This window comes from Cnephaeus nilssonii (assembly GCF_951640355.1).
Source record: "Cnephaeus nilssonii genome assembly, chromosome: X".
In the NCBI taxonomy this organism is placed as follows: Eukaryota; Metazoa; Chordata; class Mammalia; order Chiroptera; family Vespertilionidae; genus Cnephaeus; species Cnephaeus nilssonii.
In genome coordinates this window covers 110709269-110721498 of record NC_137071.1, presented here as the reverse complement: position 1 = coordinate 110721498, position 12230 = coordinate 110709269, and the positions used below count along the sequence as shown (strand labels likewise).

The window sequence follows — 12230 nt, the reverse complement described above, 5'->3', positions numbered from 1 at the left end:
GGTGTGAATGGTATTAACAGTCCCAAGAGAAAGGCAGTCTTACCCTCTGCCAGTGACTGGCAGCACTTTTGCAAAGTGGGCTCTCCTGAGGGGACTCACTGCAGCTCAAGAAAGTAACTGTCCAGATATAAACAACTTCCCTGAGGGGTGCAGTGGGGCTTCCCAGGTTCTATGGAGAGAGGTCACTGGCTTTTTCTGACACAGGCCACCTTAAAGAAGGAGGAAGGATAAACTTCCATCTGGAAGCAAAAGTGGGATTGTAGCCAGAGCCTGGGGTGGGGAGCTAATGGGAAACAGCTTGCCGGAGGGAGGGGGACAGAATTCAGGAATAGCCAGAGGCTGTCTGCTGTAGATAAAGGGGACTGGGAGAAGCAGATCTTTGGACTCTGCCCTGGGAGCAGGCTCACACCTTATTCCAGGAGACTGGTAGCAAGCAGAGGCTTCTCTGACCACCCTGAGTCCAGGATCCTTCATAAACAACAAACCAGAAGGGGATTCTTCATCAACCAGCTGGACACCTCCATATCACCAGCCCCTGCCCTCTGGCTGCTCCTGCCCGGGAAAGGCCTGGAGGAAGAGGCCAGGAAAGGAAGAGACCTTCCCCTCTCTCCTGTCCCTCCATTGACCCAGCACCAGCATCTGGAGACTCCATGGCCTGGACTTCCTGGGGCTGCTGCCCCTGGCTTGTCCTCCTCTCTGGTATGTGCATCCCGATCTCTCCATCCCCTCTCACGCAGGGAGGGCAGGTCCAGAAATGGTTGGAGTGAGGGCTGGGCCCAGTTGTCTCTTTTTCTCTTGGCCCCCCTCTGTCTTGAGGAAGAACACCAGGGACAGTCCTTGAGACCCTCGAGACTCAGGTCTAGTCTGGTTTGACACCTTTCCATTCCCACCTGTTAAAGGGGGAAAATGATCTGGCACTTTTTTTAAAGTAAGGAAGAGCCCTGGCCTGTGTGGCTCAGTTGGTTGTGGAATGTCATCCTGTATACCAGAAGGTTGTGGGTTTGATTTCCAGTCAAGGCATATGCTCAGATTGTGGGTTCGTTCCTTGGTCGGGCACATGTGGGAGACAACCGATCAATGTTCTCTCTCTCTCTCTCTCTCTCTCTCTCTCTCTCTCTCTCTCTCCTCTATCTATCTATCTATCTATCTATCTATCTATCTATCTATCTAATCTCCCTTCCTCTCTCAATTAAAAACAAAAGTAAGGAAGATTTTATTCAAGACTATTGCAATAGGGACACTGCAATAGGGGAGGAAGATCGGGCTTAACTCTGAATACAACAAAGATGGCCAATGATCAGAGAAAGGAAGTCAATAGATGGGAAATTCCTAAGAGGAGACATCAAGGGTAAGGAGATTCTTTTTTTAAATATTTTAATTGATTTCAGAGAGAAGGAGAGAGAGATAGAAACATCAATGATAAGCAAGAATCATTGATCGGCTGCCTTCTGCATGCTCCACACTGGGGATCGAGCCTGCAACACAGGCATGTGCCCTGACTAGAAATTGTACTGTGACCTCCTGGTTCATAGGTTGACACTCAACCACTGAGCCATGCTGGCTTGGCAAGGGTAGGGAGATTCTTGCTAAATCGACTTAATAGGATACTTGTGGAAGGCAAGCCATGGTAATAAAATACCAAGGGTGGGAGTGAGGAATTTGATCAGATATCAAGAGGTAATCAGATATTAAGGGTTGGGGAGTCTCTCTAAACTCACTTAGGAATATTCTTTCTAAGACTGGTAGATTCAGGACCATCAAGGACAGGATGGGCATAGCAGGCCAAAGTCAAGGCCTAATTGAGAAAAGGGCTTGGAAGAGCATAAATAAAGCTTGGTCTTTGTCACCCTTTATGGTACTCCATTTGTCCTCTTTGGTCACAACGAACTGCCCAGCTCAGCATCCTCCATACCCACTCCACTTCAAGCTTTAGAGAGGCCTTCCTTCCCTTTGCTCTGTCAGCAGGACTTTGCTCATTCATTCAGTGCCCAGTTCCTGAGTACCTCTCCAGTGCCAGGCCCTGTGTCAGGGACCACGGAATGATTTGGCTGCAGAGCCTACCCTTGGGAGCCACAGCCTTGGCCTCAGAGAACAGGACGTAGGTTGGCTGAGTCTTGCTTTTTATGTTGGCATCTTAGCACCACCATTTTGTCAGAGATCTGCTCCTGCAGAAATGGGGATTCATTATCTTAAATCAATAAGATTTAATCTCCCCCTTGAGTTTATAAGACCAAGACAACCAGGCAGGGCATTCATAATGTTAAACCCCAGTCACCCTCCTTCTATCTATAGCTCAACCCACTCAGAAAGTAAAAGTGCAGTGGGAGTGACCATACTCAGGCCCCCATTATTTCTCAAAAGGTGGGGTGTGATCCCAGCCAATGTGGCTCAGTGGTTGATCATCAACTTATGAACCAGAAGGGGGAGAGGGTGGGGGCACATGCCCAGGTTGCGGGCTCAATCTCTAGTAGGGGGCGTGCAGGAAGCAGCCAATCAGTGATTCTCTCTCATCGTTAGTGTTTCTATCTCTCCCTCTCCCTTCCTCTCTGAAATCAATGAAAATATTTTTTAAAGGTGAGGTGCTAGAGGGACAGACTATCAGAGACCACTGGACTTTTAAGGCCCAGAGCCTGTAGGATTTAACCCAGCGCCTGGCATACAGTAGGCACTTAGGAAATGTTCACTCTGAATACTTGGCGATCCTACTTGGATCACACTAAATTTGGGGCACAGCCCAAGTTGGAAACTAAGTCTCTCCGTGCACTCTGTCCCTTCTGTGGCACTATCCTTCCATGGTTGGATTTTTGTACTCCAATGGCCCAGATTCAAACCACTGACCTACCACTGACTTACTGTGGCCAAACTTGGTCAAGTTACTAAACCGATCTGGGCCTCAGCTTCCTCCTCTATAGCAAGTAAACAATAATACTCATCTCACAGAATTGCTACAGGTATCAAATGAGATACTATAAATAAATTGTTGACTTCAGTGTTTGGCACAAAGTAGGAGCTCTTTAATGCTAACCCACCTTTTCCCACCAGGTGATGATGTCAGGCTGAGATTGCCTGTCTTACATACTTCAAACTGGCCTGGAATGATAGGCAGAGATTTGGATTATATGAAACTAGATGCCCAGTGCACGGGCGGGGTCCGGCCGGCCAGGCCCCAGGAGGATCGGGGCTGGGCCTGTTGGGAGGAGGAGATAGCAGGAGGTTGGCCAGCCGGCGATCAGGCCTGATCAGGGCTGGGCCAGCTGGGAGAAGGGGCAGCAGGTCATTGGCTGGCGGGCCCCGCCCCCAATTGGGGTTGGGGGGCAGATTGGGGGTGGGGCCAACCATGGGGAGGGGCTGTGGGCAGTGGGGTGGCCAACCCTGCCCCTGAATGGGGTGGGGGGTACCAATAGGGGGCCAGAGGCCTGGGGGAGGAGCCTTGGGTGGTTGGCGGGCCTGCCCTGCCCCTGATTGGGGTGGGGGGGGCCAATCTGGGGTGGAGCTGGTGGGGGGAGGGGCTGCAGGAGATTGGTTGGCCGGCCACAACCCCTATTGGGGCGGGGCTGGCCAGGGGGAAGGGCTGCAGGCCCATCAGGGTGGTAAGGGCCCATAGGGGGTGGGGCCGGCCTGGGGGAGAGCCTGTGGGAGGTTGGCTGGCCAGTCCCGCCCCTATTGGGCTGGTCAGGGAGAGGGGCTTCGGGCCTATGTGGTGGGGCAGCCTGAGGGGGGGGTGCATTTGGCCAGCCGGCTCTGCTCTTGATGGGGGTGGGAGAGTCCTATCAGGGGCAGGCTGGCAGGGGGAGGGGCTTCGAGGTTGGCTGGCCAGCCCCAGGCCTGATCAGCTGGTTCGCTGGCCACAGTGGGCGTCATAGCGACCAGTAGTTAAGGTTGTTATGGCCATTATGGTCACTGGCTTTTTATATATATAGACTAGAGGCCCAGTGCATGATTGAATCATGCACATGTAGGGTCCCCTACACGCTTTCGCTTTTCGCGGTGGAGCTGGGTGCCTGTCCTCTGGTGCACCAGGCCTTTCAGAAGCCTCCACCGAGCCGGCCGGAGGCTTCTGAAAGGCCTGGTGCCGGAGCAGACAGGCACTCCCGCCCCCTGCGCCTCTCAACAGCCGCTGAGGGGGGCTGCCGCGGACACCTGGCTACCTTGCCGTTGAGAGGCGCAGCTGGGTGTCCGCGGCAGGCCCCCTCAGTGGCCGCGGATCTGGCCGTTGAGAGGCACAGAGGGCAGGAGTCCCGCCCCCTGCGCCTCTCAACAGCAGGGTAGCCCCCCTCAGTGGCAGCGGATCCGTGCCTCGCAATGGCAGGATAGGCCACCCCGAGTCCCGCCCCCCAGCCTCCCGCCGCCCAATCATGGGCGTAGGAGAGTGATGGTAATTTACATGTTACTCTATTATTAGATAGGATGATACAAGTGGGCCTTGACTTTAAGTAAACCCAATGTATATGAAATTAGATTTATAGAAGGGTAAAATGAAGGTAGGGTGATTATTTAGTGAGATCCTCTAGAGCATTTCAAAGAAAATTTGAGTACAAAAATTTAATTTACATACAACTTTTGCAGTTCAGTAGACCCTGAAGAGACCCAATTAGATTAGAAGGAAAAATTTGATTTAATGAGCACTAAAACCTTTCCCAAAGTGGCAATCACTTGTCGATGGATCAGGTTTCTTTTATTGTGACCCAGGTTGCCAGCCAATTCATTCTGATTTCCTATGAAATGTGATCATTTTTATCCTCAAGGAGAGTTGGACAGCATTGTGTGTTTTCAAACGATAGAGGGTCTGCAGGGACAGGAAGGAAGGTTGGGAGAACATGTCCCTGTACTCTCTCGAAATTATCTGATCGCCAAGTAACCCTGGATTTTTCTCCTGTTTTCTAGTTTGTGCCAGGGGCCATGCAAAACCAGTGGACCTGAGAAGAGAGAACGTGAGAAACTGTTCAACGAGCCCTCATGTGAGGCCCTGGCTTAGCCCACGCAATAGGTCCCATCGTCCTCCCCATCCCGCATTGGCTCAGTTGCTAGCCTCTCCCTCTACCAGCCTGTCTTCTGATTTCTGGACTTTGGGGCCACTATTTCTGATTAACATCCCTCAGGAAGGGCAGCACATTGTCAGGTGTCTGATATTCACCCCTCATCCTTCCCTCCCACCCATTCCTACAGCAGACTATCTACTTCTGTCCTGGCTTGGACCTGGACAGCCCCACCAGAGGGAGGGATAAGGGGAAAGAAAGTGGATAGGAGGCCCACAGCTAACCTTTGATTGAGTCTAGGCAGAGGCCAGGAGGAAGCTGGGAGGAAGGAAAACAAGAATTCTAGAGGAACAGCAAAAGGGAAGGCAAAGAAGGGAGGAGGGAGGAAGACAGAAGGTTAGAAGAGCCAATGGAAGGGCAAGAGAGGGGGGCCTAGAGTGTGAAGACTTAGAGAAGGCCCAATAGATTAGAGCAAAAAAATCGTCAGCTTCTTGGCTGGTCACCAAAGTGATTCTTTCCAAAACCAAAATAGGTAAAAGAGCTTCCCCAGGCAGGGGTAGGCTAAAAGGTGAGAGCTAGTGGGCCTGCCAGTATCAGCTAAGTCTCAGGAGTACATCTCCTTGCATTGCCAACTTTATGAGACCACTGGGGCTGACAGGTGGGTGGGCCAGCCACATTACTTTTCCTTAAAAGCAAACATGGATATATTGTGGAGTAGAAGGCAAAACAAACCAAAATAAACAAATAAAAAACCCACACTTTATTTTAAAGATAAAGCAGCCTTTAAAAACTGTCTGGCTTGGAGGGGATCTTTCTGGACAATGTCCCAAACTCCTGGGGTTACTCATTCATTCTCCTTTGCCATTTGAAACCAGTGAATGGAAACTTGAAAAAGTCTCTGAGGTAGGTTTGCCAGATGAAATACAGAATGCCAAGTTATATTTGAATTTAAGATAATGCATAATATTTTACATAAGTATGCCCTAAATAGTGCAAGGGACATACTTACACTAAAACATTATTTGTTTATCTGCAATTCAAATGTGACTGAATTGGAATCCTGTATTTTTATTTGTTAAATTGGTAGTGCTACCTCTAAGATATCCAAAGAGAGACTGTTCCCTGCAACTTCACCCACAATCCTAGACTAAGGTCCCATTATTTTCACAAAGGATCCCTCTCCAAGCTCTTCAACACTTCCATATCTGCTCAGCCCATGCACCTTAATCTAGACTAACCCATAACATCAGTTGCTTCCCCATCCCTCTCCAGGCCAGCCCAGCCTACCCACCCTACCAGTCCCAAAGCCCTGCCTAAGAAGAGGCTGGTGGCTCCTCCAGATGATGGGGGCCCAGGCATCATTTTCTCTAAACAATATGTGTCTCTGTGTGTTCTTGGTGTCTTTCTGTCCCGTGTCAGTACCTTCCAGTTACTGTGGTCAATACCACAGTGCAGCTCACAGCCCTTCGCCAGCAGATGCAAAACCAGAATCTCTCTGCCTACATCATCCCAAACACGGATGCCCACATGGTAAGGGATGGCTCCCACCCCCCATCCTTGCCTTTTCTGCTACCCCGGATCAGCTTATGAGAACAGGCCACAACCAGGAGATTGTTATGACTCAGAAGATGAAGGCAGAGGAAGGATTTGACAGGCAAAGGAAGGAAATGGGGAGCTTGGACATGGGAGTTTAAGGCACCTGAAAGAATGCAATCCTTTACATAGGAGAGAAGACATTGTCAAATCTTGACCTCAGGCAATGAAACTATAAACAACTTCAGAATGGATTTTTATCACTTCCTAGATGGCAGATCTACAATGAATGTTTAGGAGGATTGAATGTGGTCTTGGAATAGGACTGGAAGAATGCTAAACTCCCTTCCTGCTCAGCCCTTTTCATAACCTAATAGACGGGGCACTGAAATCATCCCGAGCCCCGGACTACACAAGTTCGGGTGTATGTAGGGGAGGGGAGGGGAAGCAGACAGGAAATAATATAGTCTGAAGAAGAACTGCTTTTCCCAAAGCAGAGCCCTGCCCACAATTTTCCACTACTGTTTCCCCCTTCACCCCATCCACCTTTCCAGCACAAACCCATTTGGAAGAGGAGGAATTTTAGTGTCAATAAGATTACTTGAATTAGTTTGCCCACCTGCTGGGAAAGACTAAGAACCTTGGCTAAGTGTCTGAACTTCTGAGCCTCAGTTTCCTCTTCTGCGAGATAGGAATAATGAACTCTGTCTGAGGATTATGAGGATCAAAATACTATAATGTATAAAGCCCTCTGCAGAAATGATTTATGATGGACTCAGTGTACTATGCTAGACTGGGGACATAGGGTGACAGTTGGAGGGAAGAACCCAGAAGAACCAAAAGACATGATCCCAGACTGCACAGAATTTGCATTCTGTCCAGGGATTCAAGACTCCTTTGCAGAACATTCCAGTACTAGATTGTGGGGTTTAGACCCTAAGAGATATAGTTGTTCAAGGGAAGAGATCCTAAGAGCTGGGGGGAATTCCAGAGTGCTTCCTGGAAGAGATGCCCAATATGCCTGGCTTTTAGGACTGGATCAATATGACCAAAAAAAAAAAAAAAAAAACAACTGGGATGTGGTTGGGAGCCTTTCATGTGAGGTCTGATTTCCTGAGGAAGGCTAACAATAATGTTGATTTCCTAGAGTGAGTACATTGGCGAACATGACAAGAGGCTTACATGGATGACAGGCTTTACAGGGTCTTCAGGTAACAACTATTACCCTGCCCTCATTGCTTCTATTGGTCGACTCAGAGGTTGTCACAGGTACCCTGGTATGGCAGGTTCTCTGCACCCAAGACCCCAGAACCTGGTGTCCAGAAGCCTTACTACTCTGCCTCCCCTCCACCACTGCAAAAAGGGTCACCAGAGCAGGTGTTCCATCAGGTTCCCCAGGGCACACATCTCATAGTCCACCAGCCACACTTCTGCATGAGGTAGAGAGCCCTCCTGGCTTCCTTCCCATGCTCATTGCCTCTGCCACAGCCAGGCCCAGCCTAGCACTACCTGAGCTCTTTTTCTGGGACAGTCCCTACTCCTATGTCTAGCCACTAGGAGCCCACTGATTCCCTTGGGTCACTTGGGAACAAAGTATTGCTTTGCTGGTCCTTTTAAGGGAAACATCACTTCACATGGCCAAATGAGGCACAAATGTAGAGAGGCCTTATATGAGGTCCCAGTTTTTGAAGGGGCTTCCCACCCTGATCCTGGCTCCTTGAATGAAATCCAAGCTTCTCTTGCTGATTATTGCACATGCACTAATAAAACCACATCCCTCACCTTCACTCTCACCTCCAAGTTTCTTTGTTCTGCCCCAGGAACTGCAGTGGTGACCATGGGGAAAGCAGGTCTCTGGACTGACAGTCGCTACTGGACCCAAGCTGAGCAAGAGATGGACTGCAATTGGGAGCTCCATAAGGAAGGTAAAGGGGCTGCATGGATTTGTTCCCTATGCCCTGGAACCCGGAGTACGGTAAGTTCGGGGTGTACTAGGTGAGGGGGTACATTCAAGTCCAAGTTGGGTCCCAATGGAAAGCTGGGGAAATTCGAGGCCATTCCTAAACTTTGAGGCTGCTATCGAGGAGGACACACATGGCAGCACTGTCACGGGCAGAAGCCTGGCTAGAGGGTCTGGGGTTGGCCCTGGAGGTGACCTCTGTTCCTTCCTATCTTCCCCTAAGTTGGCAGTATTCCCATTGTCAACTGGCTCCTCACTGAGATTCCTGCTGGAGGGCATGTGGGCTTTGACCCCCTCCTCTTCTCCATTGGTAAGTTCTTCCTTCAGTCCCTGTATTTGTCCACACCAATGAGGATGACTCAGCTTCCCTGGGATGTAAAGAAGCATAGTTTGGTAGAAGGAAGGGCAGGAAGACTAAAGACATAGTGTTTGAACTTGTGCTTTCAGAATATTTTGCAACAAGAATGTATTCATGAATTTTGTAATGAAAATATATTTAAAAGAATGAATACAGACTTTTTAAAGTCATGAGTGCAGAGACCTAACCTAGAAGACTCAGGGAACTATTAAGATCTAGCAGGTGAATAGTCTAAGATGTCTTTGAACCCAGAACAACCCTTTGGGACCTGAAACTCTACCAATTAGGGCACTAGAATCACTTACTTGGTAGCCCTCTTCTGGAAGGCAGCTTGGAAGGGTCAAAGAAGTTGAGATGGCTTCTGAGTAAAGAAGCACAGTCCTCCCCCCCCCCCGCAGGAATGCAGCTCCCTGGGTTCTGGGGCCCCAGCTGACTGGCCAGCCTGACCCCAAGGATGGAGACCTTGTGAATATGTACTAAAGGCTCCCACTTCAGAAATGGTTTTTTTGATAGCCTTTCCAATGGCCTAAACATCACCATTCCTTTGGAATGTGACATTGAAGCTCAGTCAAAATGGATAGTACCAAAAGAGGGCCCCACATCCATTGGTACTTAATAAGATGAGCTTAGCCAATTGGCTATGAACAGTATTGGGGTGGGCTCAGGGAAATTAGTCTTTGAAAGTGGAAAGAGGAAGGTGAGAAGACAGGACTCAGGAGGGCCAGGCTGCTTGGACAGGCTCTGGACAGCTAGGGCTACAGGAGCAGAACAGGAGACAGACTGGATAAAGACTAGTTGTGCCTGAGTCACAATTTTTCCTGAGGCTTAAGTGGGCAGGGGACAAGTGACTCCTTCCTGTCTCTGCAGGCACCTGGAAGAGTTATGACACAGCCCTCCAAGGCTCTGACAGAGAGCTGGTGCCAATCACAACCAACCTTGTGGACCTGGTATGGGGTTCAAAGAGGCCTCCAGTTCCAAGCCAGCCCATTTATGTCCTGCAGGAGGCATTCACAGGTGAATCCTCAAGCCAGCTCTCCTTCCCAACATGTAGCAACACAGGCCCTTGCTGCTGCTACTTTGACTGAAAAAAAAAATTGTCCTGAGAGGTACCAAAGCAATAGTTCTCAAAACTTCATGTCCACCCCAATTGCCTGGGATGTTTGTTTAAAATGCAGATTTCTGAGCCCTCTCAAATGTGACTCAGAATCAAAGGTCCTCAGACCATATTTAGAAAATGCTGGAATAAAAGAGTGTTAGTATTTGAAGCAATAGGAAGCAGGGAGAGAGAAAACAAGGGAGTCAGAGAAAGATGAAAAATAACACACCCTTTTGAAGAGAGAAAAGACACAATATGAGTTGCTGATGTGGTATTGGAGACCAACTCCCATTGACTCATTCAAACCTTGAGTTCCAGCGCTCTTGTGATGAGGAATTTAGATTTAAGGTCGCTGGAGTTGGGTGGGCCAGGGTGGACAAAGGCAGTAAATAAGATCAGGGTCAGTGTGTGGCACAGATTAGGATTCAAGTTTCAGCCGGACTACAAAGGAAAGTTAAGTGACCCCAAAAACTCTAGCATCAATAACCTTAACCCTGCTGACACCATCTAAATATGTCATAAAAGAACAGTGTGCTCTATGATTCTTGTAAGTAGTGACTAAAAACCTGGCGGGACCCGGCTACTTACTGACTATGAATCAGACAGAGTCTTGGCCACCACCACACTCTACTTCCCAGGAATTTTGAACTGGCCAGTGGACTTGGATTCCTAGGAATATTGGGCAATCTGAGAGGCCCCTTTTCACTTGCAGGTCCATGCACATTTGTTGTTTGGAGAGGAGACAAAAAAGCAGGAGGGAAATTTCAAAATAGCAGCTCTGATGAAACAAGTTAAAATTGTGTCCAATTTTCTTTATCCATTCTGATGTAACTTATAGAATCATTCTTTCTGCATCTTGGCAGGTTTTAAAGAAACTTTATATCCAAGGCTGTTCCATCAAACATAAAACTTATCTGGTTCAGATAAAGAAGGGCACGGTTATGTCGGGAAGGGGAGGGGATAAAGAGGAAAACCTCCCAGAAACTGGGAGACAATTTGCATGAGTTGCATGAGTTTTGTCACGTCCCACAAGTGAGCTGGCTGCTAGTCCTCAAGGAAGAGCCATCAGGCGCCAGAGCTGGGCCTGGAAGCCCGAAAATAAAGTTCTTGAGTCTCTAAAGTTATACAGACGAGAGATTGTTTCTCCAGGAACTCATAGGTTTTGAAGGGCAGAGGGAGCAAAGGAAAGAACTTGAAAAGTTGGTTACTCAAAGATACCTGTATATATCAGATTACTTTTTGTTTTGTTTTTGTTAATCCTCACCCGAGGATATTTTTCCATTGATATTTAGAAAGAGTGGGAGGGAGAGGGAGAGATAGAGAGAAACATCAATGTGAGAGAGACGCATTGATTGGTTGCCTCCTGCACGCACCTCGACCAGAGCCGGGGAACCTGCAACCAAGGTACGTGCCCTTGACTAGAATCAAACCCGGGTCCCTCCAGTCCTTGGGCTGATACTCTATCCACTGAGCCAAACCGGCTAGGGCTATATCAGAGCATTTAAATTTTCTTTCATTATTTGTCTCAAAAATTATCACATTCATAAACCTTGAAAGCATAATTCTAGGTGAAAGAAGCCAGTCAGAGAAGGCCCCATATTGTATGGTTCCATTTGTATGAAATATCCAGCAGAGGCAAATCCATTGAGCCAGAAAGCAGAGTAGTGGTTTCTATAGGCTGAAAGAGGGTGGAATAGGGAGAGACTGCATAAGGGCTATAGGGTTTCCTTTGGGGATGATGAAAATGTTCTGGAATTAGATAGTGGTGGTGGTTGCACAATCTTGTGATTGTTCTTAAAGCCACTGAATTGTACACTTTAAAATTGTTATAATGATACATTTTATGATACGTGTATTTTACCACAGTAAAATAAAATAAACCTTAAAAAGTATCATACCCAAGTGGGGGGAAATGAAAAGGAAAAAAAAAAGGTGTGATACCCAAAGCTTTGATTCTTGTTGAATTGTTTTAGCTGTTGGCACACAGGTTTTTTTTTTAATGGCATTCAGTTATTTATGCTAATATCTGAGCCCAACTAGGACCCTATTAACCCTTTGCACTAGCTTGCTTTTTTCTCGATTCCTTTATTCTAATGCTAACTGAGTCACACTCCACACTCAACATCCGAGTGCAAAAGGTTAAGGGGTTATGACCTTCTACGGGTAAATTCCTAGCCCTGTGTAGAGGTAGGTTCTTTATAGGGAGCAAGAATAAAAGATGAAAACTAAAGTCCTAGAACCTGGATACAAGCATCCCAGAAAGTACAGCTCTGTGATACTGAATTTAAGGACAGGTTTGGAGACTGA

The 12230-nt window shown here is 48.1% G+C and overlaps 1 protein-coding gene across 1 annotated transcript in view; it reads left to right on the top strand.

The window, feature by feature from the left end:
- Positions 1-382: 382 nt before the first annotated feature.
- The window catches only part of XPNPEP2 (X-prolyl aminopeptidase 2), a 31870-nt gene continuing 20022 nt past the window's right edge, over positions 383-12230 (top strand). The window contains exons 1-7 of the mRNA XM_079765238.1: positions 383-699; positions 4885-4958; positions 6396-6506; positions 7657-7720; positions 8330-8434; positions 8693-8779; positions 9695-9841. Of these exons, the coding sequence (XP_079621364.1) occupies positions 651-699; positions 4885-4958; positions 6396-6506; positions 7657-7720; positions 8330-8434; positions 8693-8779; positions 9695-9841 (637 nt within the window). The 5' untranslated portion in view covers positions 383-650. The remainder of the gene's footprint in view (positions 700-4884; positions 4959-6395; positions 6507-7656; positions 7721-8329; positions 8435-8692; positions 8780-9694; positions 9842-12230) is intronic.